General features: G+C 50.8%; 1 protein-coding gene across 1 annotated transcript in view; it reads left to right on the top strand.

Annotated features, from left to right (window-relative positions):
• Window positions 1-27928, top strand: part of CCT6A (chaperonin containing TCP1 subunit 6A) — a 391452-nt gene that overhangs the window by 303135 nt on the left and 60389 nt on the right. Inside the window, exon 13 of the mRNA XM_069614878.1 lies at window positions 18184-18256. Within this exon, the coding sequence (XP_069470979.1) occupies window positions 18184-18256 (73 nt within the window). The remainder of the gene's footprint in view (window positions 1-18183; window positions 18257-27928) is intronic.

The following is a 27928-nucleotide window of genomic DNA, read 5'->3' as shown; positions in this document are numbered from 1 at the left end:
TTCAGACTCATGGTCATTACCTTTAAATGTCTCAAGGGCAATAGGCACACCTACAAAGGTATATAGGAACAAAACCCTGCCTTGGAAATCTTCGTTCCAATAATCAGAACCTGCTTCACCAGCCCAAAGTCAAAACCAAGCAATCACAATGGGGCGCCTTCGCTTTTGCAGCGCTGGCTCTCTGGAACACCCTGCCAGCTCATCTGAGAAACTCTGTAGCCCTGAGTAACTTCAAGAAGGGCCTTAAAACCTTCCTTTTCAAATAGTAGTCCTCGCACTTTTTAGTAACATCCCCCTCAGTTACGGATCTCCCGGTTTCAAGTCTTTTTGTCTCGTCTGCGCCCTCACACCCATGGTTCTATGGTTGGTGCAATATAAATGCAATAAAGTAGTGCTGCGGGCAGTGTTTTGGGCCCTCGAGTCCTTCCGTCCCTCAAGGGCAAAGTGGTACGGGTCTTCAAGGAAAACACTACCACAATGTTCTACATCCGGAAGCAGGGGTGTACCAAATTCTCGGCGCTCTCCAAAGAAGCGCATGATTTTAGCCCAGAGAATGTTCCTCATCCCATTCCATCTGGCAGGAGTGAAAAACACCATCGCTGACTCTCTCAGCAGCGAGCTGCGCTCTTGCCACGAGTGGGAACTTCGGCAGGACCAAGTGGAATGCCTGTTCCGCAGATGGGGCAATTACCAGATCGATCAGTTCGCGATGGCGACGAACACCAAATGCCGGAGGTTTGCCAGCAGGTTTCCCCAGCTGGGGAGCATGGGGGACGCCTTCTTTCCCCTGGGACGGCCCGTTTCTATATGCGTTCCCGCCGTTGCTTCTACTAGTCAATCAACTCAGACGGTCCCGGTGCAGGATGATCCTCGTTGCACTGGCGTGGCCGAGACAGATATGGTACCCGGACCTTCTGGGCATGTCGGCGTCCCCTCCAGTCAAGCTTCTGGCAGATGCAGATCTCGCCAGGGAGGGAGGCATGATTCTGCACCACGATCGCTGAACCTGAAGGCCTGGCTCCTGCAGCACTAGTTTGGGGGTCTACAATCTCCCAGCGGACTGTAAGGGGGTGCTCGCCCAGGCCAGAGCTTTGTCTACTCTCAAATGCAGAAGTGGAAGAGGTTCGCCATTTGGTACCATACTCAAATTGATCCTCTATGGCTCACTGCTACGCAGGTGCTATTTTGTCGTTGGCCAAAGCAGGACTGGCCCATGCTTCCATCAAGGTTCATCTGGTGGCTATCTCTCGTTAAACCAGATCTTCTGGACGATCATCCTTATGGTCGCATCGTTTGGTCAATGAGTTAGTCAAAGGACTATTTTGCTCATTCCCACCTGTGACGGCTCCGGCATGGGAGCGAAATGTGGAGGTGTACCAGGCTCATGGGTCCTCTGTTCGAGCCTATGCATTCGGCGCCACTGAAATTTTTGTCATGCAAAACGACGTTTCTTGTGGCCATCGCCTCCGCACGATGAGTGGGAGAGATCAGACCCTCTTGTAAGCCACCTTACTTGACATTCCACAAGACGAGGGCGGTGCTACAGACGCGCCCCTCCTTCATGCCCAAGGTGCCGTCTGACTTTTATCTAAACGAGCCCTTTGTGTTGCCTGTATTCTTCCAGACTCCTTTGTCGCTGGCTGAGAGGACTTTGCACTCGCTGGATGTGGCTAGAGTGCTGAAGTTCTATGTGGACTGCAGTTTTCGGAAGGCGTCGCAACTTTTTGTGAACTTTGGCCCTGTGAACCAAGGGAAGGCCCTCTCCAAGGCTTCAATTTCCAGGTGGCTCTCTGGCTACATCACCCATTGTCACTGATTGGCAAACTGACCGTTGCCAGGCCGTCTGAGCCCATTCGACCAGAGCGATCGCTGCACCTGCGGTGGTCCTGTCTGGTTTGCCCCTGCTGGACATCTGCAGGGCTGTTACGTGCAGGTCGACGCGCACCTTCACGAAGTTCTATTGTGTCAGCAGGGATTCCAGAGTCAGCCAAGCAGTGCTGTGCAACCTGTTCGCTTGAAGGTGAGGAGGTAAGAGATGCTTAATGTTGAGCCTTGCCACCTCCCGTGGTTGTGCATTTGTGTACTGATATGTATTCTTCATGAGCATGTGACCCCATGCCGGACCCCATGCTGGAGAAGGAACAAGTTACTTACCTGTAACTGTTGTTCTCCAGCATGGGTCTGCCATGGATTCACATGCTCATGAATATTCCCCGTCAGGCTAAACGTAGACTACAGGCATTGCGTCACTGAGGCTAGCTCTCGCAGAGCACACAGTGGCTCAGCAGCTGTTTCTGTTCATCAAAAGCCCATGCAGAGTAAGAATAGGAGAATGTTCATGCTCATGTACACAATGCAACATTATGTAAAAATAAGGGTTATTATGAGAATTACTGGACCAGAGGAAATAAAACAATATTGAGTGAAGTGTTGAAAGTATGGCGGGAAGGTGTGAGTTTATAATATAGAAACTGATGCTAAATAAGAGCTACAATGTATTCCTACAGAGGAAGCAGTATGTTAAATAGATGGTCTAAATGTAAACCTGGCCATGCAACATTGGAGACTGCGGCATCTCTTGAGTACAGTTTTTGGTGAGCTCTGCAGTATCTAGTGACCAAGTTGAAGAGTATATTCAGAGATCATCCTTCTCCCTGCTACTATTCAACATCTACCTGTAGCTACTTTTCTGATTATCTGCTTAGAATCACATGCATGCATAGTCCGACATCCAGTGGTCACTGCGGAGTATTGCATTTTGTTTTTCGTAGTCGAAAAGGGGACGGCAACAAGGCGTGTCTTTAACACTATCCCTATAGTGACGTGCATTGTACCCACAATCCCTCACGCATCGAGGTCCCTCAGATTGTTTTTTTTCTGCCCAGGTATTGCTCGCCTTTACGCGGTGCTCCTCGAGAGAAATTGCAAAGACATTTACTCGACCCTTTGGTCGTTATTTAAGAACATATACATTAGAACACTCCTTCGACGTCGTAGCTGAGAAGCTGTTTCACCGCCGAATAAGAACTTCGGCGGTGACTTCGACGGAGGAGATCCTTCGGCGCTGCCGAACACGTGGCCTGGCCTCGCCAGCCTAAGACAGTAGGGAGCGTGGGGTCGTTGGGACATTTCTTGTTCTTTCTGAGAATGCTTTTCTCTTTACACTCCCTTTCCTTCGGGGCTGTTATCACGTTAACTCTATCCTCGGCTATGGAGAGGACTCACTTTAGATTTTGTCCATGCTGCAAGGGCAAATTCACTTGGAAAGACTAGCACAAACTGTGTAACCGTTGCTTGCCCCTCGACCACAAAGAGGACGGCTGTGCGGCCTGTAAGCTTCTTAAGCCTAAGACTTTAAAGGACTGCAGGGTCAAAAGGTGGGCAGCCTACGCCATGTCTAGGTCTGATTCCTCACCCACCGCTGCCTAGTGTGACGAAGATAGTGTTAACTCGACCTCCGCTTCGGAGGTTGTAGACCTAGGGAGCGTTCCCGCTCCTCGTCTGTCCCCGGCCGTGACTAGCTCGGCTCACGCCCTGCTTATGAGGATGAACACCCCAAAGTCAGAAAATATAAGAACACAACCCACGGCACGTCTTCGTCGAAGACCAAGACAGCCCTAGCGCCAACGGGGACGCCGGGCCTACCAGGGACCTCCACCGACCGGAAGGGTCGCAAGCCCTCCCCGCCATAGCAACCACGACTAGCGACTGGGCTACCTGCAGACAAGGGCGCTACCACCAAAACATCAGGCGCCGCGTAAGAGCGCTATTGTTGCCGAAAGACTCTGCACCGCACAGTAAGGCACCAGACAAACCCTCGACGGAGAAACTAATCGTCGAGAGCTTGGCCCGTATAGTTTCCAAGGACGGCCATAAACGGACGGCGAGTGACACGCTGAAAACCGCTCACAAGGCCAGGGAAGCGCCGAGGATGCCGGAAGGAAGGCAGGGACCGCTCCCGCCGTCGAAAGAAGGCCCTAGCCTGCGAGAAGGTTTCTCAGAAGGCAAGGGGACCTTATCCTCGATGTTATGGGACAGACCTAGATGGATAGAGGCAGAGGGACCTCCTGTTTCGTCTCGGACCGTTCTGGTTTACCATACTGGACTGTTGAGAGATTCCAGTCATGTATGGGCAAGCTGGACAGATTTATGTCCACTACTGAAAATAAAACGCCCAAGAGACCAAGGGAGGCGCTTCAGGAGGACCCTAGGGTTAAATAACCTATATTAACTCCCTCCCAGAGGACATGAATACTTATGACCTCACTGAAGACTCTCACTTCCAGGAAGATGAGGAATTCTTAAATGGTGAAGACCAACAAAACCTAGGAACAGAAGGTTTTGAGGAAAACGCTGACATGGGTTGGGGGGGGGGGGGGCTTCGAGGAAGACCCAGATGAAGGTGGCTCACAGCCCTGGCAGTCACCAACAGTCTACAGACTCTGACATCTTAAACCTTCCCTCTCCTCAGACCACACGGGTCAGGAATCCATCACCAATAGATGATCAACCCACCTTCAATGCGCTACTTTGAAACTGACGAAATTACCCCTGATACTGATTTTGTGGAAAAGATCATTGAAGAAAAACCTCCCACTAGTCAAACCATTCCACTCCTTGCCTCGGTTAAGAGACGAATTACTCCATTGATGTCCACACCTGCACTGGTAAGAGGGGGGGGTCAATCCCAGAATTGAAAAATTGTTTGCTCCCTCTGTCAGACCCATTATACATTAGGGGGTCACTCAATTCCGGACTCCTTGGTGGTAACTACCACAAGGAAAAGAGCGGGGGTTCTGCTGTCAACCTGCAAAGCACCCCCAGACAAGGAAGGAAAGGAGCTATATGCCCTGGGTAAGAGAATAACAGCCTCGGCAGCTTTTTCAACCAGAATTGCCAATAATAATACACTACTGGCAAGTTATGCTGATGCCCAATGGGGAAAATTACGGCAAGACCTCGCCGAAGTTCCTGAGCCCTTAAGAACTCGCTTATTGGCCACAGTAACAGAAGGAACTCTGGTTAACCAGAGCATCATTAAAAACACTCTCGATGCTGCAGAAACGGCTGGCCACTCCTTAGAGCAGGGAATTATTTTGAAAGCATCATGTCTGGCTCGGCAATTCCGGTTTTAAGCCAGAAACACAGGAGTCACTCATTAACAAACCAATAGAGGAGTCTAAGCTCTTTGGGAAGGCAGTGGACGACGCACTGGCGACTGCAAAGAGTTTGACACCCTCAAGACCTTAGACCAAATCTCAAGGCCTCTCAATAAGCGAGGTTTTGGCAACAAACCCTTTTTCGAGGGCAATGCCAACAGCAGTACATTTCAGGCAACTGGTCCTCTACTCGGGGGAACCAGTGGCCAGTACACACAAAGAGGACAGTGCCGTGGCAAGGGCAGAGGTCGGGGCCCCACTCCCAGAGGTTCCCCGGCTACCAACACCAAATGACCCGAAGATCCGGGTCCCTTCCATGCATCACCGGTCAGGGGCCGGTTAACATCTTTCCTGCCAGCATGGGAGGGAATAACATCAGACCGATGGGTATTGTCAACTATAGCCCACGGGTACTGTATAGAATTCAGTCAGTCCCCCAAGCACAGACCCCCAAGGGGATGACGCCCGTCATCGGAACACCTCGCCATTCTTCAAGAAGTGGAACTGCTACTAAAAGGATCAATAGAGGTTGTGCCTCTATCACAGGTAACGGAAGTTATTTATTCAGTGTACTTCCTTGTACCCAAAAAGGACTTAACCATGTGCCCTGTACTAGATCTGCGCCCAGCGAACAAATTTGTCAAACCTCAAACTTTGCATGGTGACACTACAGGAAGTAATCCCCCTACTTTCGCAGGGAGATTACATGACAACACTGGACACGAAAGATGCATATTTTAATGTTGCCAGCGCACAGAAAATACCTCCGGTTCATGATAGAGGGCAAACACTACCAGTTCAGAGTGCTAGCCTTCGGCATAGCGTCGGCGCCGAGGGTATTCACGAAAGTACTGGCAGTGGCAGCGGCCCACCTGCGCAGGTTGTCGATCCAGTATACCCTTACCTTGACGATTGGCTTATAACGGGATTCTTACGAAACATGCTTCTCAAATACATAAAGGACTGTAGACCTTTTTGTTCCAACTGAGCTTCTCCATCAACGAGAAGTCCAGCCTAGACCCCAGCCAGATCAAACAATTCCTAGGGGCTCTAATTTGAGCAAAGGACGGCCTCGTCGTCCTCTCCAGCGAGAGAATCCAAAATATTCTGTTTCAGATCCCTCAATATGTGGCCGGTCGAGAGGTGACGGTGCGCAAAGCAATGCGTTTGCTAGGAATGATGGCGTCCTGTATATATTTGGTACCTCACGCGCGACTGCGCCCAATGCAAGAGTGGCTCAACAGCCAGTGGTGTCAGGCCAGCGGACAATGGGACGATCTAGTGGTTGTCTCGCAGGCCTTGTTTCTCTCGCTGCGGTGGTGGTCGAAGGATAACCTTGTAATAGGAAAACCATTTGCCACCCCCGCAGTGGAGTCCACTCTAACCAGGCTCATCCCTCACAGGATGGGGGGGGGCCCTCACCTATCCCATCAGACTGCACATGGAGTTTGGACTCCGAGCGTAGCATCCAAACACACAAACTTGCTGGAACTGCTAGCAGTCTTCGAAGCACTGAAGGCTTTCCAGGCACACCTGCAAGGGAAGACAGTGATGGTCCTCACAGACGGCACCACAGCCATGTACTATCTGAACAAGCAACAGGGCACTCACACTCGAGGACTGTCCAAGCTGTCCCAGAACATCTGGAAGTGGGCTCTCAAACACATGTTCCTGTTGTCACATTTACCAGGGGAACTCAATCTGCTGGCAGACGAACTCAGCAGAGACTTTTTTCTGCCTGCAGCGTATGAATGGCGGTTACAAGAAGACATCTTCTTCGTCTTCACACAATGGGGATTCCCAGAAATAGATCTGTTGGCAACTCTGGAGAACTCCCAATGCCAAGATTATGCCTCCAGGTACCCCCAGAACCAATCCAAGGGTAACAGTCTATCGATACCATAGTCGGGGAAATTTGTTTACACTCCCCTTCTCAACAAGATAGTGCACCAGGAACCAGTTACCAAACTACTAGTGGCCCCTATGTGGGCCCGGTAGCCATGGTTCGCTCACTTGATGGAAATGTCTCCATCTCCTCCAGTGAGACTTCCCTGCCCGTACAACATGCTGTCACAGGACAAGGGCAGAACACTACACCCATGCCCACATACCCTGAACTTAGCAGCCTGGCTCCTGAGGTCATAGAATTTGGACATTTACAACTCCCTCAAAGATGCATGGACATTCTTAAGGAGGCTAGAAAACCTAACGCTCGTTACTGCTATTCCAGCAAATGGAAAAGATTTGTCATCTGGTGTAGCAATAAGAACATCAACCCAGTTGACTGCTCTCCCACACAGACTGTTCTTTACCTGACTCACTTATTAGACTAAGGTCTGGTCTTTAATTCCATTAACTTCATCTAGCTGCACTTTCCGCATACACCACTTATCAACACAAAGTGTCATGGTGGAAAATCCCAGTTATTTAGGCCTTCATGAAGGGAGTAAAGAGAATACACCCTCCTATAGCTAACCCAGCTCCCGGATGGGACCTAAATGTGGTACTTACCAGGCTTATGGGCTCACCCTTTGAACCGATGCACAAAGCATCCCTTAAGAACCTCACTCTTAAAACTGCTTTCTTAATGGCTATCACCTCCATTAGGAGAGAGTGAACTACAAGCGCTCTCTATACTAGACCCCTTTGTAACAGTTCACAAGGATAAGGTGGTTCTACGCACACATCCTAGGTTTGCACTGAGATTAATTTCTAAATTCCATGTCAACCAATCAATAGAACTACCCACGTTCTTTCAGAACCCTTCCAGTTTGGGAGAAAAGATCCTGCATGCACTAGAAGTGCGCAGGGCTGTCATGTTTTACATGGAAAGAACTAGACCTCTGAGAAAGACTAATCAGTTATTTGTCTCGGTGGCAGCAGGAAGAGGAGATGCAGTTTCAAAATCCACTATATCTAGATGGATTGTCCAATGCATCACCCTCTGTTTCTCTCTTGAAAAGAGAACTACCCTTCAAGCCAAGAGCACATGCTACTCGAGGCACTGGAGCTTCCATAGCTTTCATTGCAAATGTCCCTCAAGTCCATTTGCAAAGCGGCAACCTGGAGTTATGTACACACCTTTACAAAACACTACTGTGTAGATGCACACTCTAGATCTGATTCCCAGGTGGGTCAAGCAGTGTTAAGACATCTATTTTCTACTGTTCTCCAGCATGGGGTCTGGCATGGATTCACATGCTCATGAATATTGCCCGTCAGGCTGGGAATCCTCGGTAAAGAAAAAATCAGTATGTTTCGTTTCTGTTCTGTCTTTCGTAGTAGTAACCAATCACTGGTCTCTGCGTCATACTGACCACAGCCAATGACTGCCCTCTACCTAAGCACCGCCTCTGGCAGCCATCTTCAGATTTTTACTGCACGTTCAAGTGTTGGGATCCTCGTGCTATTGCTCTCGAGCGTTAGTGCTTTTTTCACGTTTTTTCTCAAAAATCTTTTTTTCGGTCAAAAGAGCCTCAAGCTCCACCGTCTCTTCATCCGATTAACGGGGACCCGTGTCGGATTCGTCTACGCCCCTCAAGGGTGAAGATTTCGTCGAGCCACGCTTTTGGAGGACTCCAGAAGTTTCTCAGGCCCATCTCGATCATGGCCCAGGAGAAGGGAAGCTCGACGCCCGGAAAGCTGTTCAGGGTCTGCCCTGGATGCCAGCTTCAGAATATCTTTAAGGAGGACGAACACTCCCTTTGCCTTTACTGCCTACATGAGGACAAGACGCACGTGGAGAAGGACTGTGCGTTTTGCGGCAATATGTCGGAGCGGACCATGAAGGACCGCCATCAACGTCTCGCCAACTGGTTGGAAGGAAAGAGCCCGTCAGGCGAGAAGAAGTCCGAGCAGTCTTCTAAGACCTTTGAGGACGCCCCGGCGACGGGGGTCCAACAGAAGGCCAAGCACCGCGAGTCCGCTGGCACCGGGAGCGCCGAACGGTCGGGCTCTACGGGAGCCAGGCAGGGCGCATCCTCCCCGGCGCCATCAACCACGAGCCAACGCTCTGGCTCGGGTAAGAGGAAGGCCGAGCACCCGGCGAAGCTCCTGGAGAGACCCCGGTCGAGCTCGAAGGCCCCATCGGAGGGGGAGCGAGGCGGTGACCCTCCAGCCCCCCCCTCCCCCCAAGGAGAAGACGGTGAGCGCACCTAAGGTGGTGAAAGCCTTAATCCATCCGGCCAAGGCCTCTATTGAGACAGTCGCTGCGGCCCTGGCTCAGCCTGTGTAGGCTACACCAGTGGTGGCGACCTCGGGGCCCAGAGTCTCCCTGCCACCGCGGAGGGAGTCCTCTTTCATGCCCATCGACAGGACCCCCGTGAAACCTCCGGAGAAGAAAAAGGGGGGGCAGGAGGTCGTCGTGGATTCGGCCTCAACCTCTGAGGAGGAGCTGATCGAAGTCTTAAGCCACGGCGTTGGCGTGGAAGAAGACCAGCCCGTCGGGAGGGACCCCGACGTAGGAGACGACGAGAACGTCGAGGGTGCCGACGGGGCTCCTCACCGCCCGTCGGACTCCCCTCAACCAGTGCCGCAAGACAACTCGGCGGCCATTTTGTTGGCTATCAGTCCTTCTGCTCGGAGATAAAGACGAGACTGCCGTTACCACCAACGGAGGAACCGCTCCCGACGGGGGACCCGGAGCCAGGCCCTTCTGGGAGCCCTCCCCCCTAAGAGAAGGATTCATCCTCCACCTCCTTTTCAGCCATCGCGCCCTGTTCAGCCCTCCTCCCCGTCCACGACACGTGGGGATGATACGGGGACTGACACGGCCGCGACGGGTACAGACAAGGTTTACGACGAGGATATCCCGTCACCTCCCACCCGGGCTTCCCCGCCCGACGAGATTGGGTCGTTTCACTCCATGATCGCCAGGGCATCCAAGCTTTTCCAGCTCTGCCCGGAAGAGAAGGAAGTTTTCCTTTATCAACGGCGCGAGGCCAAGAGGAAGACGGTCCTCGCTGTTCCTCTACTGGATGATATTTGGGATGAGGGCCTCGCCCTCCTCAAGAATCCATCCACGATGCCGGCTAGAAGGGATCGGTACGAGAAGTACCGGGTCCCGGACGTGGCCCCCTTGTGCCTTCGGGCACAGCCGACCCCGGACTCGGTCGTCTCCGCGGCGGCCAGGAAGAAAGCGGGGGGGGGGGGCGCGGCCTCTAAGTTTCCCTCCCCGCCGGACGGCGAGGGAAAGAAATTAGACACGATGGGACGCAGAGTCATCTCGTCGGCAGCGACTACGATTAAGGCGGCAAACGCCCTGGCTATTGTAGCCCGCTACGACAGGGAGTTGTGGTACAAACTGGCCCCCCTGCTGGACTTCCTACCAGACAAGAGGGCGGAAGCCCTAGAGATCTTGCAGGAAGGAGAGGTGGCGTCGGACCACGCCATTTCTATTGCGACGGACATCGCTGACACTGGATTTCGCCAATTGGGCAACGGCGTGTGCCTTGGGTGGTGTGGATGGCTCAAGGTTACTGACTTCCGTCAGGACGTGCAGACCAGAGTCTTGGACATGCCGTTCGACGGAAACAACCTGTTTGGGAAAACAGTGGACGATTCCCTTCAAGCCATCAAGGCGGACACGGAGACGGCCCGGGCTCTTAGGGTTCTCCAGCAACGGCGGCCGCCCTTTCGGAGCAGCGGAGGCAAACCGGGTGCCTCCAAAGGTTCCAGCAGCAGAAGCGGCCCGTTCGTCGTCACAGGAAGCTTACAGGGGACGAGGCAAGTCAGGCAGACCTCGCTGTCGTTGCCAAGGAGGACAAGGCGACAAAGCCTCGTCGAAGCAGGACTGTAACTGGCCGCGTGTGGGAGTCCATCTCCACCGACCGTTGGGTGCTGGACGCCCTAGCTCTGGGTCACGTGCTCAAGTTTCTAAAGAGGTGCCCTCGCGTCCCCCCTGTGGCCAGGAAAGAATATCACGTCCCTCAACTTCTCTTGGAGGTAAAGGCGATGCTCAAGAAGGGCGCCATCGAGCTCGTCCCAAAGAGGCTTCGGGGCTCGAGTTTACTCAAGATACTTCCTTGTGAAGAAGACGGGAGGATGGCGTCCCATCCTGGACCTACGACGACTGAACAAATTCATCAAGGCACAGAAGTTCCGGATGGTCACCCTCCAACACGTCCTGGGTCAACTGGAGGAGGTCCATTTCCTGTCGTCATTGGATTTGGAGGATGCCTACTTCCATATCCACATCCTAAAGGGACACCGAAGATTTCTCAGGTTCGTGGTCCAAGGGCGTCACTACCAGTTCAAAGACCTTCCCTTCGGTTTGAGGTCGGCACCCAGGGTGTTCACCAAGTGCCTCGCACCGGTGGCGGCGCAGCTGCGCCGAGAGGGGATCCATCCCTACCTGGACGAGTGGCTCATCCTTGCAAAGACGAAGGAGCTTGCCGTGGAGCACACGGCGAGGACCGTCCAACTACTCACGGACCTGGGATTCTCCATAAACTACGCCAAGTCCCACCTGGTGCCCTCGCAAGACGCACTGTTTCTGGGAGCGAAGCTCGAGCCTGGAGAGGAGGTAAGAATTGCTTAATGTTGAGTTTGATCTAATGCTTAATGTTGAGCCTTTGCCACCTCCCGTGGTTGTGCATGTGTGTACTGCTATGTATTCTTTATTCATGAGCATGTGAATCCATGCCAGACCCCATGCTGGAGAAGGAACAAGTTACTTACCTGTAACTGTTCTCCAGAATGGGTCTGGCATGGATTCACATGCGAACCCTCCTGCCTACCCCTCTGCGGCTGTTCACTTGGTCATACTGCCACTTCACGTGCTACCAAATCTGAAGATGGCTGCCAGAGGCGGGGCTTAGGTAGAGGGCAGTCATTGGCTGTGGTCAGTATGACGCAGAGACCAGTGATTGGTTACTACTACGAAAGACAGATCAGAAACGAAACGGATACTGATTTTTTTTCTTTACCGAGGATTCCCAGCCTGACGGGGAATATTCATGAGCATGTGAATCCATGCCAGACCCATTCTGGAGAACAGTTACAGGTAAGTAACTTGTTACTTCCTTCTCACAACCCACCTCCAACTCTGGGTACTGCTCGCTAGTCTATGCACAGCATGTGATTCTAAGCAGAGTAACAACCCTCAGAAGACAATGCATTACTTACCGTAAAAGCTTTTCTGACGGTTGTATCTGCTTAGATTCACATGTGCCGACCCTTCGTCCCCGCTCGGATGGAAGGAACATAGACATCCTTACCTTTCTCTTTTCTGTTCTCACGTCTAATAGGCTCCCTCAGGGCAGAAAAAATAGAGGGACCTCGATGCGTGAGGGATTGTGGCTACAATGCATGTTACTATAGGGATAGTGTTACAGACACGTCTTGTCGACGTCCCCTTTTCCACTACGTAAAACAAAATGTAATACTCCGTAGTGACCAATGGATTTCGGACTATGCACCGCATGTGAATCTAAGCAGATACAACCATCAGAAATGCTTTTACGGTAAGTAATGCATTGTCATTAGAATCATCAAAAGCCACGGCATCGCCTGCTACAACTACGCTGACGATACATATATCTTCAAAGTACAAGACAACCCGGAAATAAACTCAACACTAGAAAACTGCCTCTGCGATGTATTCTTCTGGATGAACTCCCAACTCCCTCAAATATCAACCCAGGCAAAACTGAAATAATGGTCACAAAAAATGGAGGAGAAAACCAATTCATCCCTTGGCCAAGGAAACTCGGGACAACCCCAGCATCCTCGCCTATTGTGTAAAAAGAAAAAAAAAAAGAAAAAAGGTTCTGATGGACAATCTCACGCTAGAGCCATAAGTAAATGTTCTCCTCAAATGCTTCCTCCTGCGAGCGGCAAAGAGGATCTTATCGTTCGCCAACAAAACCACCATAATCGCCCTTGTCACTTCTAAAGTAGACTACGCCAATAACCTATACCTAGGAATGCCTCAACGACTCTTAAAAAAAAAAAAGAAAAAAAACTACAACGCATTAAAAACGCGGCAGCCAGACTACTTCTAAAACTACCCTATAGAGAACACACCGCACCAGCGCTGAAAATACTACATTGGCTACCAATAAAACTAATAAAATTCAAAACTATGTGCATTACGGACAGAGCAGTACACAATGAAGGCGCTGAGTTCCACTGCGCCTACAACAACCAACAAGAACGCTCAGATCAAGCATGGACATCCGCCTGGAACCGAAACCTTACAACAAAAGAACTTGGAGGCTCCTCCTTCTCTCACCAAGCCCCAAAAACCTGGATCAACCTTCCGAAGTACATGCGTAACACAAGAAGCCACCTATTATTCAGGAAATTACTCAAAACCTGGCTCTTCACGTCATAACTAGAAAGACCGGCCACAGGGGCACACACACAACTAAAACATCAATGAACATAGAGAGACCCTGATCCACACAAGTTAGCAGGGCCGCTGGGCCCAAACTGCATTCCAAGGAAAAGATGAAGAGAAGAAACAACACCCCAGAACAGCAACTAGGAACGACAGCTACAGAATGGACCCCCACAGACAGGAACGCAAATCGAACCTACACTGAGAGAAGAGACAAATCACTCTACCTAACTCCATACCTCGCTGACAACTGGCCACCACAGCAATCCAACCCAACGTTGGAGGCAGCAACATCAAACATACTACAAGCAAGTTGAAGGATGAACAGACCGACGCGATAACACCCTACATCACAAAAACAAGAGGAACTTCCAATCAACAACCACAACTCCCGGAAGACGAACCCTGTGAAAACAAAAAAAAGAACCCAAGACAGAACTTAGAACTCTTCGAAGATGCAAACACCCAGAATCCCACAGCCCAACAAGAGATCGACCCGGAAGGAAACCTCAACCCCGAGCAGAAGACAACCTCGACAAAGCCCAAACCAAACACCTCCAAACTTCACTGCAATCTAATAAATGCAAGATCCATGTCAAAACACTCCAGATCTTCGACCTACTCGACAACTGCTTTGACCTCCTGTTCATCACAGAAACATGGCTGAACTACAAAATCACACTCCAAAGCTCCCATCCAACCAACTTCAAATGCCTGCAAATAAACAGAAATAACAAGGAGGCATCGCTATAACATAAAAACACCTGAAAATAAAAACTTGACGAACCGCTCAACAACCTCAACTGCGAAACCATGGTAATACACCTAACGGCGAGCCCAAAAACCAACATTGCATTCATCCGGGTATACAGACTGCTGACATACGATACAACATTCGTCCACACCTTCATACAAGCCATCGCCAATTTGCCATCAACCACGAACACTTAATAATCCTGAGTGACTTAAACATCTGGTTTGAAGACAGCCACGCCAACTCTCAAAACTCACTGAACAACTCAGCACCATGAAACTACAACTAGTCAAATGAGCAACGCACTCGGCAGGACACACCCTAGATGCAATTTTCGCCAAAGAAACTCATCCCCACGGCACCACCAATACAAATACTGTGGAGCGACCATCTCATCATCCCGTTCGTGATCACTCTGCCCACTCAAGCCTACATCCAACACTCACAACCACCACGAAAAGAAACTGGAAACACGTCAAAGAAACCTATTCGAACTAGAATTAACCAAACCCTCAACTACAGAACTAGAGCTAACTGACCTAGACGGGAAGGCAGAGATAATACACAAATGGATTGCAGATACAATAGACGAGATCGCCCCAGAAAAACCGTTCACCCCATCAAAGAGAGATGGCAAAATGGTTCACCCCACTTAAACGCCATGAAAAAGGAAAACAAAAAGATGGAATTGGAATGGAGGAAAGAACACAACCCAGGGGGTTGGGGGGGTGAGAAACTGTACCAGAAACAAATACGCGCATACAAAAAAAATTCAAAAGGCAAAGACAACATTTCGATGACAGAATTAACAATGCCACCAACACACAAAAATGTTTAGCATCATTGAAGAAATTGGAAACCCACCAGGCTGCGATAATGCCCCAACCCTCTCAGAAAAACTATGCAACGACCTGGCAGACCACTTAAAAAAAAAATCAATGACTTCCGACAGCATACAAAAGGGACCAACCACAACATACAACCCAACGACCCTAACACGGAACCACAGCACAAACTCCAAAGCTTTCCTGAAATAACAGCAGAGGCATTAGCAATGCTGGTAAAACGAAGCAAGAAAGCGGCATCACCCATGGACCCCTGTCCCCCAGACATCTACAAATCCATCCTCGCGCAAAGATTGCCAGCAGAACACTACAGAAACCTTCTAAATCTATAACTAGCAACAGGGACTGTACCGAGGATCTTCAAATCAGCATATCAACCCGCTCTTGAAAAACACAAATGGTGACGTAGATGACCTTTCCAACTAGGCCGATATCTAACATCCCGTATCCAGCGAAACTTCTAGAAACCTATGTATATAAACTAACCCAAGAACATGTAGAAAAACGCCACCTGCTGGACCAAGCACAAGTCAGTTTCAGACCAGCAAGAGGAACAGAAACGGCACTATCCATCTGGGACGACCTCCAAACTAACGCAGACTCAAACACTACCTCAGCCCTTATACTGCTCGACCTCTCCGCAGCCTTTGACAGTTAGCCACGACACCCTGACCAAAAGACTAGAAGACATAGGCATAACAGACACAGCACTACGCTGGACCAAATCATTCCTAGCAGACAGAACAGAAACCGTATGGATTAAACCTTTCAAATCCACTCCACGAGTTAACGACTATGGTGCCACAAGGATCCTCACTATCTCCACTATATTTCAACATCAAACTCCGGTCATAATCTTCAAAAAATACATTACATGTTACAACTACGCAGATGACACTCAAATCATCTACAAAATCAAAGACACTAATGCCGACCAGTCAACCCTAATCGACTGTCTAAAAGAAGACTTCAACTGGATGAATGCCAACAACCTGAATCAACCCAGGAAAAACAGAAATCATGATTGTATCCAAAGACCAAAAAGAAACCACCATTCCGTGGCCTACAGAAATGGGAAACGCACCAACACCATCGAAGGTAGTAACAAATCTGGGAGTCCTAATGGACAACACCCTAACCCTAGAACCACAAATGCAACAGTGAAAAAATGTTTCTTCCTCATCCACAAGGCAAGAAGAATTCTTCCTTTCCTCCCCTTCACGCACAACTCGCTATCGTTGCCCTAATCATGTCAAAAATCGACTATGCAAACATACTCTACCTCGGAATACCAGAATACCTCCTGAAGAAACTGCAACAGATCCAAAATGCAGCAGCAAGACTAGTCCTCAAACTATCCCGAAGAGACCATCACTCCAGCCCTAAAATCACTACACTGGCTCCCAGTAAAACATTGCATCACCTTCAAAACAATGTGCATTACGCACAGGGCAATCAGACGAGCAGAATTCCTACAAACCAACGAGAACCCTCCGATCAAGCAACAATCTGCCTGGAACTCAAACCATACCTTAATAAAAAACTTGGAGGCACCTCCTTCTACCACTTAGCCGCAAAAACCTGAAACAACATCCCAAAAGAAATAAAACGCCAAAGATCACCTAAAATTCAGGAAATCACTAAAAACCGGTCTCCAACACCATAGACTAAAAACTGAAAACCGGAAAAAGGATGACTAAACTGGAAAGGACACGGACAACCCCGAACCGACGGAGGCTCACACGGCACCTGGACGGGTGACACCAGATAGACTGGAACACAGGCGACACACATGGAGACTGAGTAAACTAACCCAGCCAACCCCACTAACACTTTCGCCCGCCCCTTAGTTACCACCAGGTACCACAGTGTTGTGGAATTGTCAAGATATTGGCAATCTCCACACTACCTGAGATGTTGACATTGGCAGGTGCACTGGCCACAGGAGTATGAAGGGAGGACGGGGGCCAGAGGAGTAAGAAACCTTGTATGCCCGACAGACTCCAATCAGGACAGAGGCGCATCTTGGGAGACTACGCAAGCCGAGCGCCTCAATTCAGGACAGAGATGCATACCGGGCTGAAGCTGCCAACAGCACACTGCTTCTCCCACTCTCCTTAACCCCTCCTCCCGACTAACCCTACCCGTGCTTCCTGTTTACAGATCCGCCAGAGCACCTGGGGACCAATTCCGTTGGTGACGGTGTGCTGTATAAGTACCTTTAACATATAAAGGCGCCTGCTTGCCATTAGTCTGCTGGAGCCAGCCAAGGAAGACGGAATGCTGGTCGGAATGGCAGTGTATAGCCCCCCACGCCCCAAATCCTCTTTAACGATTCAAGTTTGTTATCCTTGCAAGATGAAGACTCATGGCCTGGATTCCCTAGTGGGTGCATTTACTCTGGTGTGAGCATGATATGGGGGGGAGGGTACCCCAATATACTTAAGGGGGGGGTAACCCTGTAACTTGGTTCACTTGCGCAATGTATAGTCTTTCAAAATCTAAGATTTCATCAGATGTTAGTCACGAAAGGAAATTAAACTAAAGTATCTGTGTATGCAAAATATACAAAAGACTTTTCATTACTCTTGATTTGGACAAGAATGCATGTAAGAGATGGCCACTTTATTAACACTTTATTAACTTAACCTGTTAAACTGTCTTGCCAATGCAGGGATTTTCTATTTAAACCATTTCTTTGCTGCACCGCAAATGCATTATCAGTTTCATTTTGTTGTATGTGACATGAAATGGATCAGTTTAACAAACTGATGCCTGCCCTAGCAAATCTGAAGATCTGATAAAATCACATGGCAATGCAGGGTACTGATCTGCGCTGTCTATTCTTGCAGCTCCGTCTTTTGACGGAAGTGATTGGAGCAGAAGCAGTGTGTTAAGCTTTTGCTTTGAAGTGTGCTGTTGCTGGTAATGTGTGCTTGCGGAAGCTTGAGGTCTGCATGTGGTAACTTGTGCATGCCAGCAATTAGTTTTAATCCATTTTTAAGCCACAAATGGTTTTTCCTGAGGAAACCTGTGTTCTTGGACCACTAAATGTATGAGCATTCTTTTGTGGCTTGTTTTTAGGAGAACCAATGGTTGCAGCAGATGCTGGTGTTTGGGACAACTACAGTGTTAAGAAGCAACTCATTCATTCATGGTAAGTTTGCATAGAATCAGGTGTTAGTATTGGGTGGATCATCTCCTGGTCTGGCTTGATATTGTCAGTTTATTAAATTGCTGTTCCCACGTTTTCAGATTGTTAGCACAAGTTGTGCGTCAAGTCCCCTAATCTGGGCATGAATTGCAGGCATTGAAATGGAAATGTGGTGATTGGGCGTAAGCTGCTCCTTGTTATCTGGCATCGGGAAGTATATGGTTTTTGATGCTTGCAGATCGGAAATTCTCATGGGATCGGTTTCTAGGGGTTGGTGGATCTTTTACAACTTTAGTCATGAGCACAAGAGAATTGCAGAAAAGGGCTGCCTTGTGTCCATAATGTGAGGAATCATTGGTCAGGACTATTTGGAGTGAGGTTCACGACCCTGCATCCAGCAAGACTTTCTGGCTGCAGCAAGATGCATCTCCCTCATTGTGGTGAGCCCACATGTCCTCCTGAAAGCTCCAGCGGCAGCCAGTAAGACCACTTGGGCTGTGCACTGTTTATTTAGAGCAGCATCACGCTCGGGTGCACTCCTCTTGTGTTTAAGCTGTAACCTTTTCATTTCAGAGTTGCCGCCCTTCCACAAGAGGTACAATGTATTTCTATAGCCCTCGGCCACTCCAAAATGTCAGAGCTGTTGACTAGCACCGGAGTGCTTCGTGTCCCTGAATGAGGGCCCTGGTGATAGCCAATCAGGAGTGCCGGCAGGCGAACGCCTGCCCCCACCAAAGGACCATTTCTAAGGCCCCTGTCTGGTCGGGTCTGGGAGTTCTTCCTGCACCCCCTCACTAGTGCATGGTGGTGCTTCTACAGAGAAGCTGAAACTATTGTGACTCTTCGCGTCTCCATCGGTTAGTCAACTCTACCTAGAAGTGCCTCCTACCCCTGTCCCACCCTCCATCCGTCTCACCTGGACTCCTTTACCTGCAGCTGTGGCCAGTGGCTGTACTGTGTTCACCCAGTTTGCTAATATTATTTTTGGCTGGCCTAGTGACTGCATTGTGCTACTCTGTCCTGCTGTTCCTGTCTTGTTCACCTCTGCTTGCACCCCCTTTCCGCCCTTCTCACGCTCCCTACCCACCTGCCTCTCTCCTCATCCCCCTCCTCATCTATGGCGCTGTTTCTCCTATCTTCAACTGTTTCTCCATATATTATCCTACCCGTCTTACTAAATCTGACAGGAAGAAGTTCAAAAGGAAATCTTGGTCTCTAACCCTGGTCTCCCTATCGCTGACATCTACACCAGCACTTCCTCCAGACAGACCCTCACCAAGTGTCTCGGGAGGATAGTTTAGGGGCAACATGCTCGCCTTGGAAGCAAGACGACCCTTAGCAACACAGGTTCGATCCCTGGGTGTGCGCTTAGAAAAACCTCTGGGTATTAAGCACGGTATAAATAACCTATCGTACTCTTGTGTCCCGTCCTCTTTCCCAGGGATGTCATTTAGGGTTCGCAACTGCAACCTTTGAGGTCTCCCTTGCGACCTCAAACAAATAAAATATTGGCTCTTTACTTCTGGAGTGGCTGGGTTTCTTGTTCAGGTCACAAAAAAAAATTAGAACATGAGTGCCACAAGTCTAACACTTTCAGCACTGACCCTAAATAAGAGTATAGGAATACCAAATGTCTTTCTGGAATTCTCTAAAATTGCTAGACTCATTAAAGGTTTATTTCAGGCACACTTTAGGGGGTGGGTCACTGATTTAGTCTGCTCTTAAATGCCTCAACTCAGCCTTTCATCCTTCTGAGGTCGATATAGGAGTACCAACACAGGTTGGGTGATATTTGGTGTATATTTTTTCTATATAAAGCGCTTAAGTGGAAGTGCTATATAATACATCATTATCATTTGGTCATGGACGTCTGGTTGCATTCAGTTATTTGGTAATATGGGCCTAGACACACTGATCTTAACGGTACATATGGCGATCCAATCTTATATTAAATGTACATCACATTATAGTGATATCATAACCATATTTTTTGTAGTGTACAATGCAATGCCATTTCCTGTTTTTTCAAAGAGTGAAAGGTTGTGTTCCGTCGCTTCCCACGATACCACTTCGGGGTGGGGTCAAATGTGATCACTTCCTGTGATGTCGTCAAGGGTCGTGTGATGACACTTTCGCTACCCCTGGCATTTTGGTGAAATGACGTCCCTGCCCTTTCCTCCATCCTGCAGGACAGGAGACTGAACCTTTTTCACCAGAAGAAACCTCCCCCTCCCCTTCAAATTTAGAGGCGTTTTGGGTGCGGCCCCGGGAGCATGCGCTGGCCTGACTCCGCCCTCCGGCGCCACACCTCAGTTCCCTTTTCCGCACGGACTGGAACAAGCCGAATTCACCAGCGCTCCTGGGTTTGTTTCGGCCATGTAATTCCATGCGCGGATACTTCTTGGTCTTTTTTGTCTTATCATTCAGGTAATCGTTCCTCAGGCGCCACACTCCTCCCCGGCGAATGTCTACTTCCACAGGGTTCAGCAGGTTTCCATCCTGCAACGGGCTCTTCCCAACTTTAGATCCCTGCGTCCTCTGCCTACATTGCCTTGGCCCAGACCACGGTTGGCAAGCTTCTCAAGCGTGTGGCTCGCTGTCGGTGCTGAAGAACAGACTAGCCAGGTGGAGGGAGCTCTTCCAGAAGTCTCCTCCAGAGGACCTCAAGAACTGCGTGAAACACTGAGCCAGGCCTAAGGAAGTGCTGCTATTTTCCATCGCACCCCGCAAAGGACTCTCCCGCGTGGGAAGGGACCGTTCAGGTCCTTGTACCAGCATGTGCAACAAGGCTGCTTCAGCTACCGGCAGAGGGATCCTCTGATCCTCCTGGTGGCAGTGTTGAGGGACCAGAAGGTTCTTGTACCGGATTATCATCCGAGGGGCTACGCCATAGTACCAGCAATACGTCTGAGGGGCGCCTAAACGCAGCTCTATCGTCCCCTGGGTTGAGGGTGTCGCACCTATCTGGCCTAGGCCCGAGGAGCAGGGGACGGGATACAGAACCTTTTTCCACTCCAAAAACCTTCCCCCAGCCCCCTTTTCCACGTCAAGATGAACAGGCTGATTTCACCAGCGCTCCTGGGTTTGGCTTCGGCCATGTAATACCACGCGCTCTTCCCTGGATACTTTATTTTTTTTTTGTCAATCGGGTACTCTGTCCTCAGGTGCCATGCTCCTCCCTGGCGTATGTTGACTTCAGCAGGTGTCCAGCCTGTGAGGGGCTCTTCCCTACCTCAGATCACCACGCTCTTTTCCTCTGCTGCCTTGGACCCGGCCACGGATGGGAGGGTTGCACTGTGTGCAACACTTTCTTTGCATGCTTTGAAGAACATACTAGCTAGGTGGAGGGAGCTCTTGGGGAAGCCGCCTCCAGAGTACCTGAAGGACTTTGTCAGCCATAGGGCAAGGCCCAAGGGGAGGGGGGGGCGCTCTTTTCCAGCACACCCGCAAGGGTGACTCCTTCCCAAGGAAACGGCCAGACCCTCTCAGGTTCTTACACCACCACGGGTACCAAGGCTAGGTCGGCTACCGGCCGTCAGACTGAGGGGGTCTTTAGATCCTTCTGGAAACAGTGCTGAGGGACCGCAAGATTCTTTGACTTGGTGTACACCAGAGGGGCTATGCTCTTTAACCAGCAACTTGTCCGAGGGGGCGCCTGCGCACTCTGTCCGACCACTTGGCCCTCTTCCTGCTCCCACCTGTGAAGCTAAAATCCTCATCCTCTTCGACTCCACACTTTCCTTCTCTCCTCACATCTCCGTCTCTTAGAAGTCACACTACCAGCTGCACCTCCTCAGGTATTTTTCCTTTCCTCTCCTTCCCTCAGAAGCTCAGAGCTCTGGTTCTCTCTAGGCTGGACTACTGCAACAGCCTCCTTTCTAAATCTGCCTGCCTCGACTCTCCGTCCTCTGCAACTCATCCAAAGCAGGACTGCAAGACTTGTCCTGGGCGTTAAGCCCAGGGATGGTATTTCTGCAGGACTGAAATCTCTTCACTGGCTCCCAGTGGCGGCGAGGATAAGTTAAAAAAAAAAAAACCTCTGCATTGTCCACAAGGCCTTTGGGGGCCTGGGACCTCAATACCTTCAACATTCGCTCATCCGCCTCCAACTCCCTCGGGGGTCAGTCGCTCCTCCAAGCAGCAATTTGGTCATAGATCTTTCTTCTGCTAGGGCCTCCCTGCCTCTGAAATTTGAGAACCATCTCTGGTTCCGGAAGCACCTCAAGACCTTTCTCTTCGCTTCTACTTTCTATTCTACTCTCCCCCTGCTGATCTCCTGGCTAAATCTGAATTTGCACTGGTTACCTGGCTACCCTCTGAACTCGGGCCAGGTCCCCTCCCCGACAGTTGCACACCTGCATTGCCCCTTGGCATCCCTTGCACTTGGGGACTGTTTCTGTATCCCTTCAGCCCCTACTTGCACTCTACCCATGATGTCTGCTCTTACCCTTGCCACCAGCTGGCCGCACATTTATGTATTGTCTTTATTTTATTGTTATCCCATGTACTGCACTGCCCTCCCCCGCATTTGTGATTTCAGTGTCACCTGGACTAGTTTGATAATTGTCGGTCTTCCCTTTGTTCCTCTCCCTTGCCTAGTTACGCCTTGAAACACTTGTGTATAGGTGTTATATATATATATGCCATATCACATCACATCACGCAGCACTACCGGCGATACTGCCGAGGGTGACCAGCCTTAAACGGCCTCAGCCTGAGGTGCAGGGTAGGTCTCGTGCTCCTTCGCCAAGAGTCCTGGTGGAGGCTGGGCCCAGTGAGACAAGCACCATGGCTTCAGCACGTGGCATGCTGCTCGACAAGATGGCTGCTCGTCCGATAACTCCCTGAGGACGGAGCAGGTGGGAGAACAAGTTACAAGGTGGGACTCGTGTCCACCAGGTACATGGCCTTCAGCTTATCCATCAGCATTGCAGGGCAGCTTTACCCTGCAACTGGCTAGACAGAGTACACACCAGCCCCAGCAGCTGCCACCTACCCTGTCATCACCTGTCATGCCACCGGCCTTGCAAGGACAAGTTCTTTGAAACGTTTCTCATGCTCCTGAGATTGCCTCAGATACGGTACATCCTTGGGGATGTCCGGGGCATGCTCCCTCCGGCCCCTGCGCCTTTGGTCATTCCCCCTATGGCTCCAGTGCCACAGGCCCCGGTGAAGCCCCTGCTGCCCACGCTGGCACCTTTGATTCTGGCTCCCCGCCTCCCACAGTTCTGGTGGTTCCGTATCTGGCTCTGGTTTCCACACCTCGGCCCTCAGCGCCCAGCACTCCGCCACCCGCTCTGGACCCCCTGGTGGACACTAACAAGGAAGACCCCAACACACCATCGTCGGCCAAGGCCTTCCACGAACGACTCGCAGGTCTGGCAGAGTACTTGGGCCTTCCTCAACCTGAAGTCTAACAACCGGATGCGGGGTACTGGCCGAGGTACTCGCTCTACGCCCCGCAGCTAGAACGGGGATCCTGCTGCAGAATGACGTGGTTGACTTGGCCAAGAAGGGGTGGCTCAAACCCCCCTCGGCCCAACCTGTCAATCTGCGCCCAGACGCCAAGTATAGGCAAATGGTTGGGGATCCACTCTTGCTGTCAGCCCACCCTCAACCGCTCTATTCGGTGATTGCTGCAGCGGCACTCTACACAGTGTGTCGTCCTCGACCACCTCGTCCTCGGCGCTGCTATGCAAGGAGAAGATCTTGGAGGCGTACAGGAAGATTTATTCCAACGCTTCGCTGCATCTTCGTCAAGCCAACGCGGATGCCATGCTGGCAGCCGTTATCCAGAGGCTTTGGCCGGAAATGGCAGACTTCTTCCGAAACTTCCAGTGCAGAGCCAGTCACAATTCAAGACGGGACTGGCAGAGGCAAAAATGGTGGCGCAGGATATCATGGAGTCCACCATAGCCCACATTGACCCCTCTGGCCGGGCCATATGCATAGCCACTGACATGAGGACTGCCTGGCTTCGGGCTACTAAAATCAATCCACGTCCAGGAACGCATATTGGAACTTCGATCCGAGGGTGGTGACCTTTGACACCAACACCGATGAGGCGCTAGATAAAAAGAAACACTGTTTGCACACTGCAAAGTCTTTATCCTTATGAAGGCCACGCCCAAGGCTTAGTCACAGCAGCACTCTGACCAGGGTCGTTCGGGGGTTCTGCTGCTTCCAAGAACAGAGGACCAGGCAGCTTGACCGCTCACTGAGTCAACACTGGTGCAAACAAGAGGGGGTTGGGGGGGGGGTGGAGGGGAGTAGGGACTTTTTTCAGTCCCCACCCCTCTCCGCAAGTCTCAGAAGGAAAGAAGGCATGACTCGTCCCTTCGGTTCCACGTGTCTACTGTGGTGGGTGGGGGTGGGGGTGGGGTTTGCCCTTCAGTTTTGGCGTCCGAAGTTTGCTGACCCCTGGATTCTCTCTGTATTATCCTCTGGATACCATTTACCAATCCCTCTCCTTCCTCCCTCCATTCCCACAGTTTGGGACAGCAACACTGTTGGTTGAAATTCGGTCACTCGTCGAGAGCCAGGCAGTGGAAGACGTTCCAGACTCCCAGAGAGGATTGGGCTTCTACTCTAGGATTTTTGCCATACAAATGTACCAGGCTGGCCTGAGTTGTGCTGGAGCTCTCCACCCTCAACCTCTCCCTCTTCAAAAATTCAAGATGCTTGCGCCAGCACTCATAGCGGAGGCCTTGTGCAAGGGAGCCTGAATGTGCTCCCTGGATCTGAAGGACGCTTACCTACACATCCTGATTTGGCAGCCGCATTGCTCCTTCTCCAGCATGGGGTCTGGCATGGATTCACATGCTCACGAATATTCCCAGTCTGGGAATCTTCAGTGAAGAGAATCAGTTTCAGCTTTCATTTCTGAACTGTCTTTCTCCTAACAATCTATTGCTGAGCTCTGGGTCATACTGCCCCCAGCCAATGACTGCCCTCTATCAAAGCCCCTCCTCTGGCCATCTTCAGATTTTTCAGACCCATGCTGGAGAACAGTTACAGGTAAGTAACTTGTTCCCTACCTGCACTTATTGACATCGATTGTCTGCACTTTTCGCACTTGCTACCTGTTGGCTGCAATACTCTTTTGTGACCGTGTGTCTGGCACTTGCACAATCTCAATGTCATTAGGCCTAGTAAGATTGTGTGCTTGTCTTTCCCATGTGCCCCTCACTTGTCGCGCCTTGAAACACTTTTGTATAGGCACTTTATTAATGCCATATATCATAACATGGATTCTGATGTTTGTTAATCTGCTTAGAATCACATGCTGTGCATAAGTCCGACATCCAGTGGTCACTGAGGAGTATTGCATTTTGTTTTTCGTAGCCGAAAAGGGACATCGACAAGGCGTGTCTGAAATACTATCCCTATAGTGACGTGTGTTGTACCCACAATCCCTCACGCGTCGAGGTCCCTCAGATTGTTTTTTTCCGCCCAGCTACTGGTCGCCTTTACGCGGAGCTCCTCGAGAGACATTGCAGATTCCATCTCCTATACCTTTGGTCGTTTTCCTATTTAATATATAACATATCGATCCCTCCCTCGACGCAGTTGTGAAGCTGTCACCGCCGAGCAAGATCTTCGACGGAGGAGATACTTCGGCGTTGCGGAACACGTGGCCTGCCCTTGCAGGCCGAATACAGTAGGGAGAGTGGGGTCGTGGGACATCTCTGGTTCTTTTCTGAGAATGCCTTTCCTTTTCCCCTTCCTTTCCCTTGGGGTCGTTATCACGATTTATTGCCTTGGCTATGAAGAGGACACCCTTTAGGTTTTGCCCACTTTGCAAGGGCAAGTTTACTTGGAAGGACAAGAATTCACGGTGTAACCGCTGCTTGCCCCTCGATCACAAAGAGGAGGGTTGCACGGCTTGTCGGCTTCTTTAGCCAAAGACTCTAAAAGACCGTAGGGTCAAGAGGTGGGCGGCCTCCGCTATGTCGAAGGCAGATTCTTCACCCGCCGCTGCTACCACCGACAGTGACGAGGAACGTGATAACACGACCTCCGCTACGGAAGTCGTAGACCCCTCTAAAGAGCGCTCGCGCTCTTCCTCGTCTGTCCCCGGCCCCGACTGGCTCGGCTCACGCCCTGCTTATGGGGATGAACATCCCGGCAACACTGACGCACACGATACCACACATGCACACAACCCATGGCTCTTCTTCGTCGAAGGGCCTGAGGCCCTTCTCTTCTCTTGGGAGTGGGAGTGGGAGGGTTCTGGGTCTTCATAAACCTCTCCATACAGAGATGGAGCCTTTCCATGGTTTCATGGGGTACCCCTGAGCGGTCTAGCAGGGGAAAATTAGTGTCATCTAGCTGAAAACGGCTCGACCTCTACCATAACGTCGAGGAAAGTGTCCCGTCGCCTTCCGAAAAGCCTTCCGGTGTGCTGGGGGTCCCCCCGACTGAAGGGGGTAGTCCCTGTCTGTCTTCGGGCTTTTTCGGCGTGTCTTTCGACCTCTGCGTAGCGCTCGACGTCTTTCGGCGTACGCTTCTGGGCGTCGGCTACAACGATCCTCGCCAAGCTCTCTGCGACTCGTTTGTCAGCGGAGGGCTGTCGTTTCGACGTTACAGGTGTTGATTGTTCTACGGCGGCGTGCGCTCTCTGCTGGTGCGCGCCAGCCGATGGTTTGGGGGCGGCGCCCTTACTTGCCGAAAGCCCAGTCGCTGGTCGCTGGTCGCGGCTGCGGTTGCGAGAGGGGCTTCGAACCTGAACGATCCGAGGAGGGTGCTGATGCTTAAAGCTTCGGCAAGTAAGGGCGCCGCCCCCAAACCATCGGCTGGCGCGCACCAGCAGAGAGCGCACGCCGCTGTAGAACGATCGACACCCGTAACGTCGAAACCACAGCCCTCTGGGGCTCTAATTCAAACCAAGGACGGCCTCGTCTTCCCCTCCAACGAGAGGGTCCAAAACATGCTGTTTCAGATCCCTCAATATGTGACCGGTCGAGAGGTGACGGTACGCAAAGCAATGCGCTTGCTAGGCATGATGGCGTCGTGTATTTATTTGGTACCTCACGCGCGCCTGCACCCTATGCAAGAGTGGCTCAACAGCCAGTGGTGTCAGGCCAGTGGACTATGGGACGATCTAGTGGTGGTCTCGCAGGCCTTGGTTCTCTCGCTACGGTGGTGGACAAAGGAAAACCTGGAAAGAGGGAAACGCTTTGCCACACCCGCGGCGGAAGCCACTCTAACCACAGACGCATCCCTCACAGGATGGGGGGGCCCTCACCTATCCCATCAGACTGCTCACGGAGTGTGGACTCCGAACGTAGCATCCAAACACACAAATCTACTGGAGGTACTAGCTGTGTTCAATGCGCTAAAAGCCTTCCAGGAACACCTATAAGGCAAGACTGTGTTGGTCCTTACAGACAGCACCACAGCCATGTACTACATCAACAAGCAGGGGGGCACCCACTCTCCAGGACTGTCCAAACTGGCCCAAAATATATGGAAGTGGGCTCTCAAACAAAACATGTTCCTACTGTCACAACATTTACCAGGGGAACTCAATCTGCTGGCAGACAAACTCAGCAGAGATTTCCCCCTGCCCGAAGAGTACGAATGGCGGCTGCACGAAGACATCGTCTTCGACGTCTTCACACAATGGGGATTCCCAGAAATAGACCTATTCGCAACCCTGGAGAACTCACAATG

This window comes from Ambystoma mexicanum, chromosome 9, assembly GCF_040938575.1.
Source record: "Ambystoma mexicanum isolate Mex_15411 chromosome 9, UKY_AmexF1_1, whole genome shotgun sequence".
NCBI classification, from domain to species: Eukaryota; Metazoa; Chordata; class Amphibia; order Caudata; family Ambystomatidae; genus Ambystoma; species Ambystoma mexicanum.
Note: the sequence above shows the minus strand (reverse complement) of the source record. Positions and strands in the feature narration are given on the sequence as shown.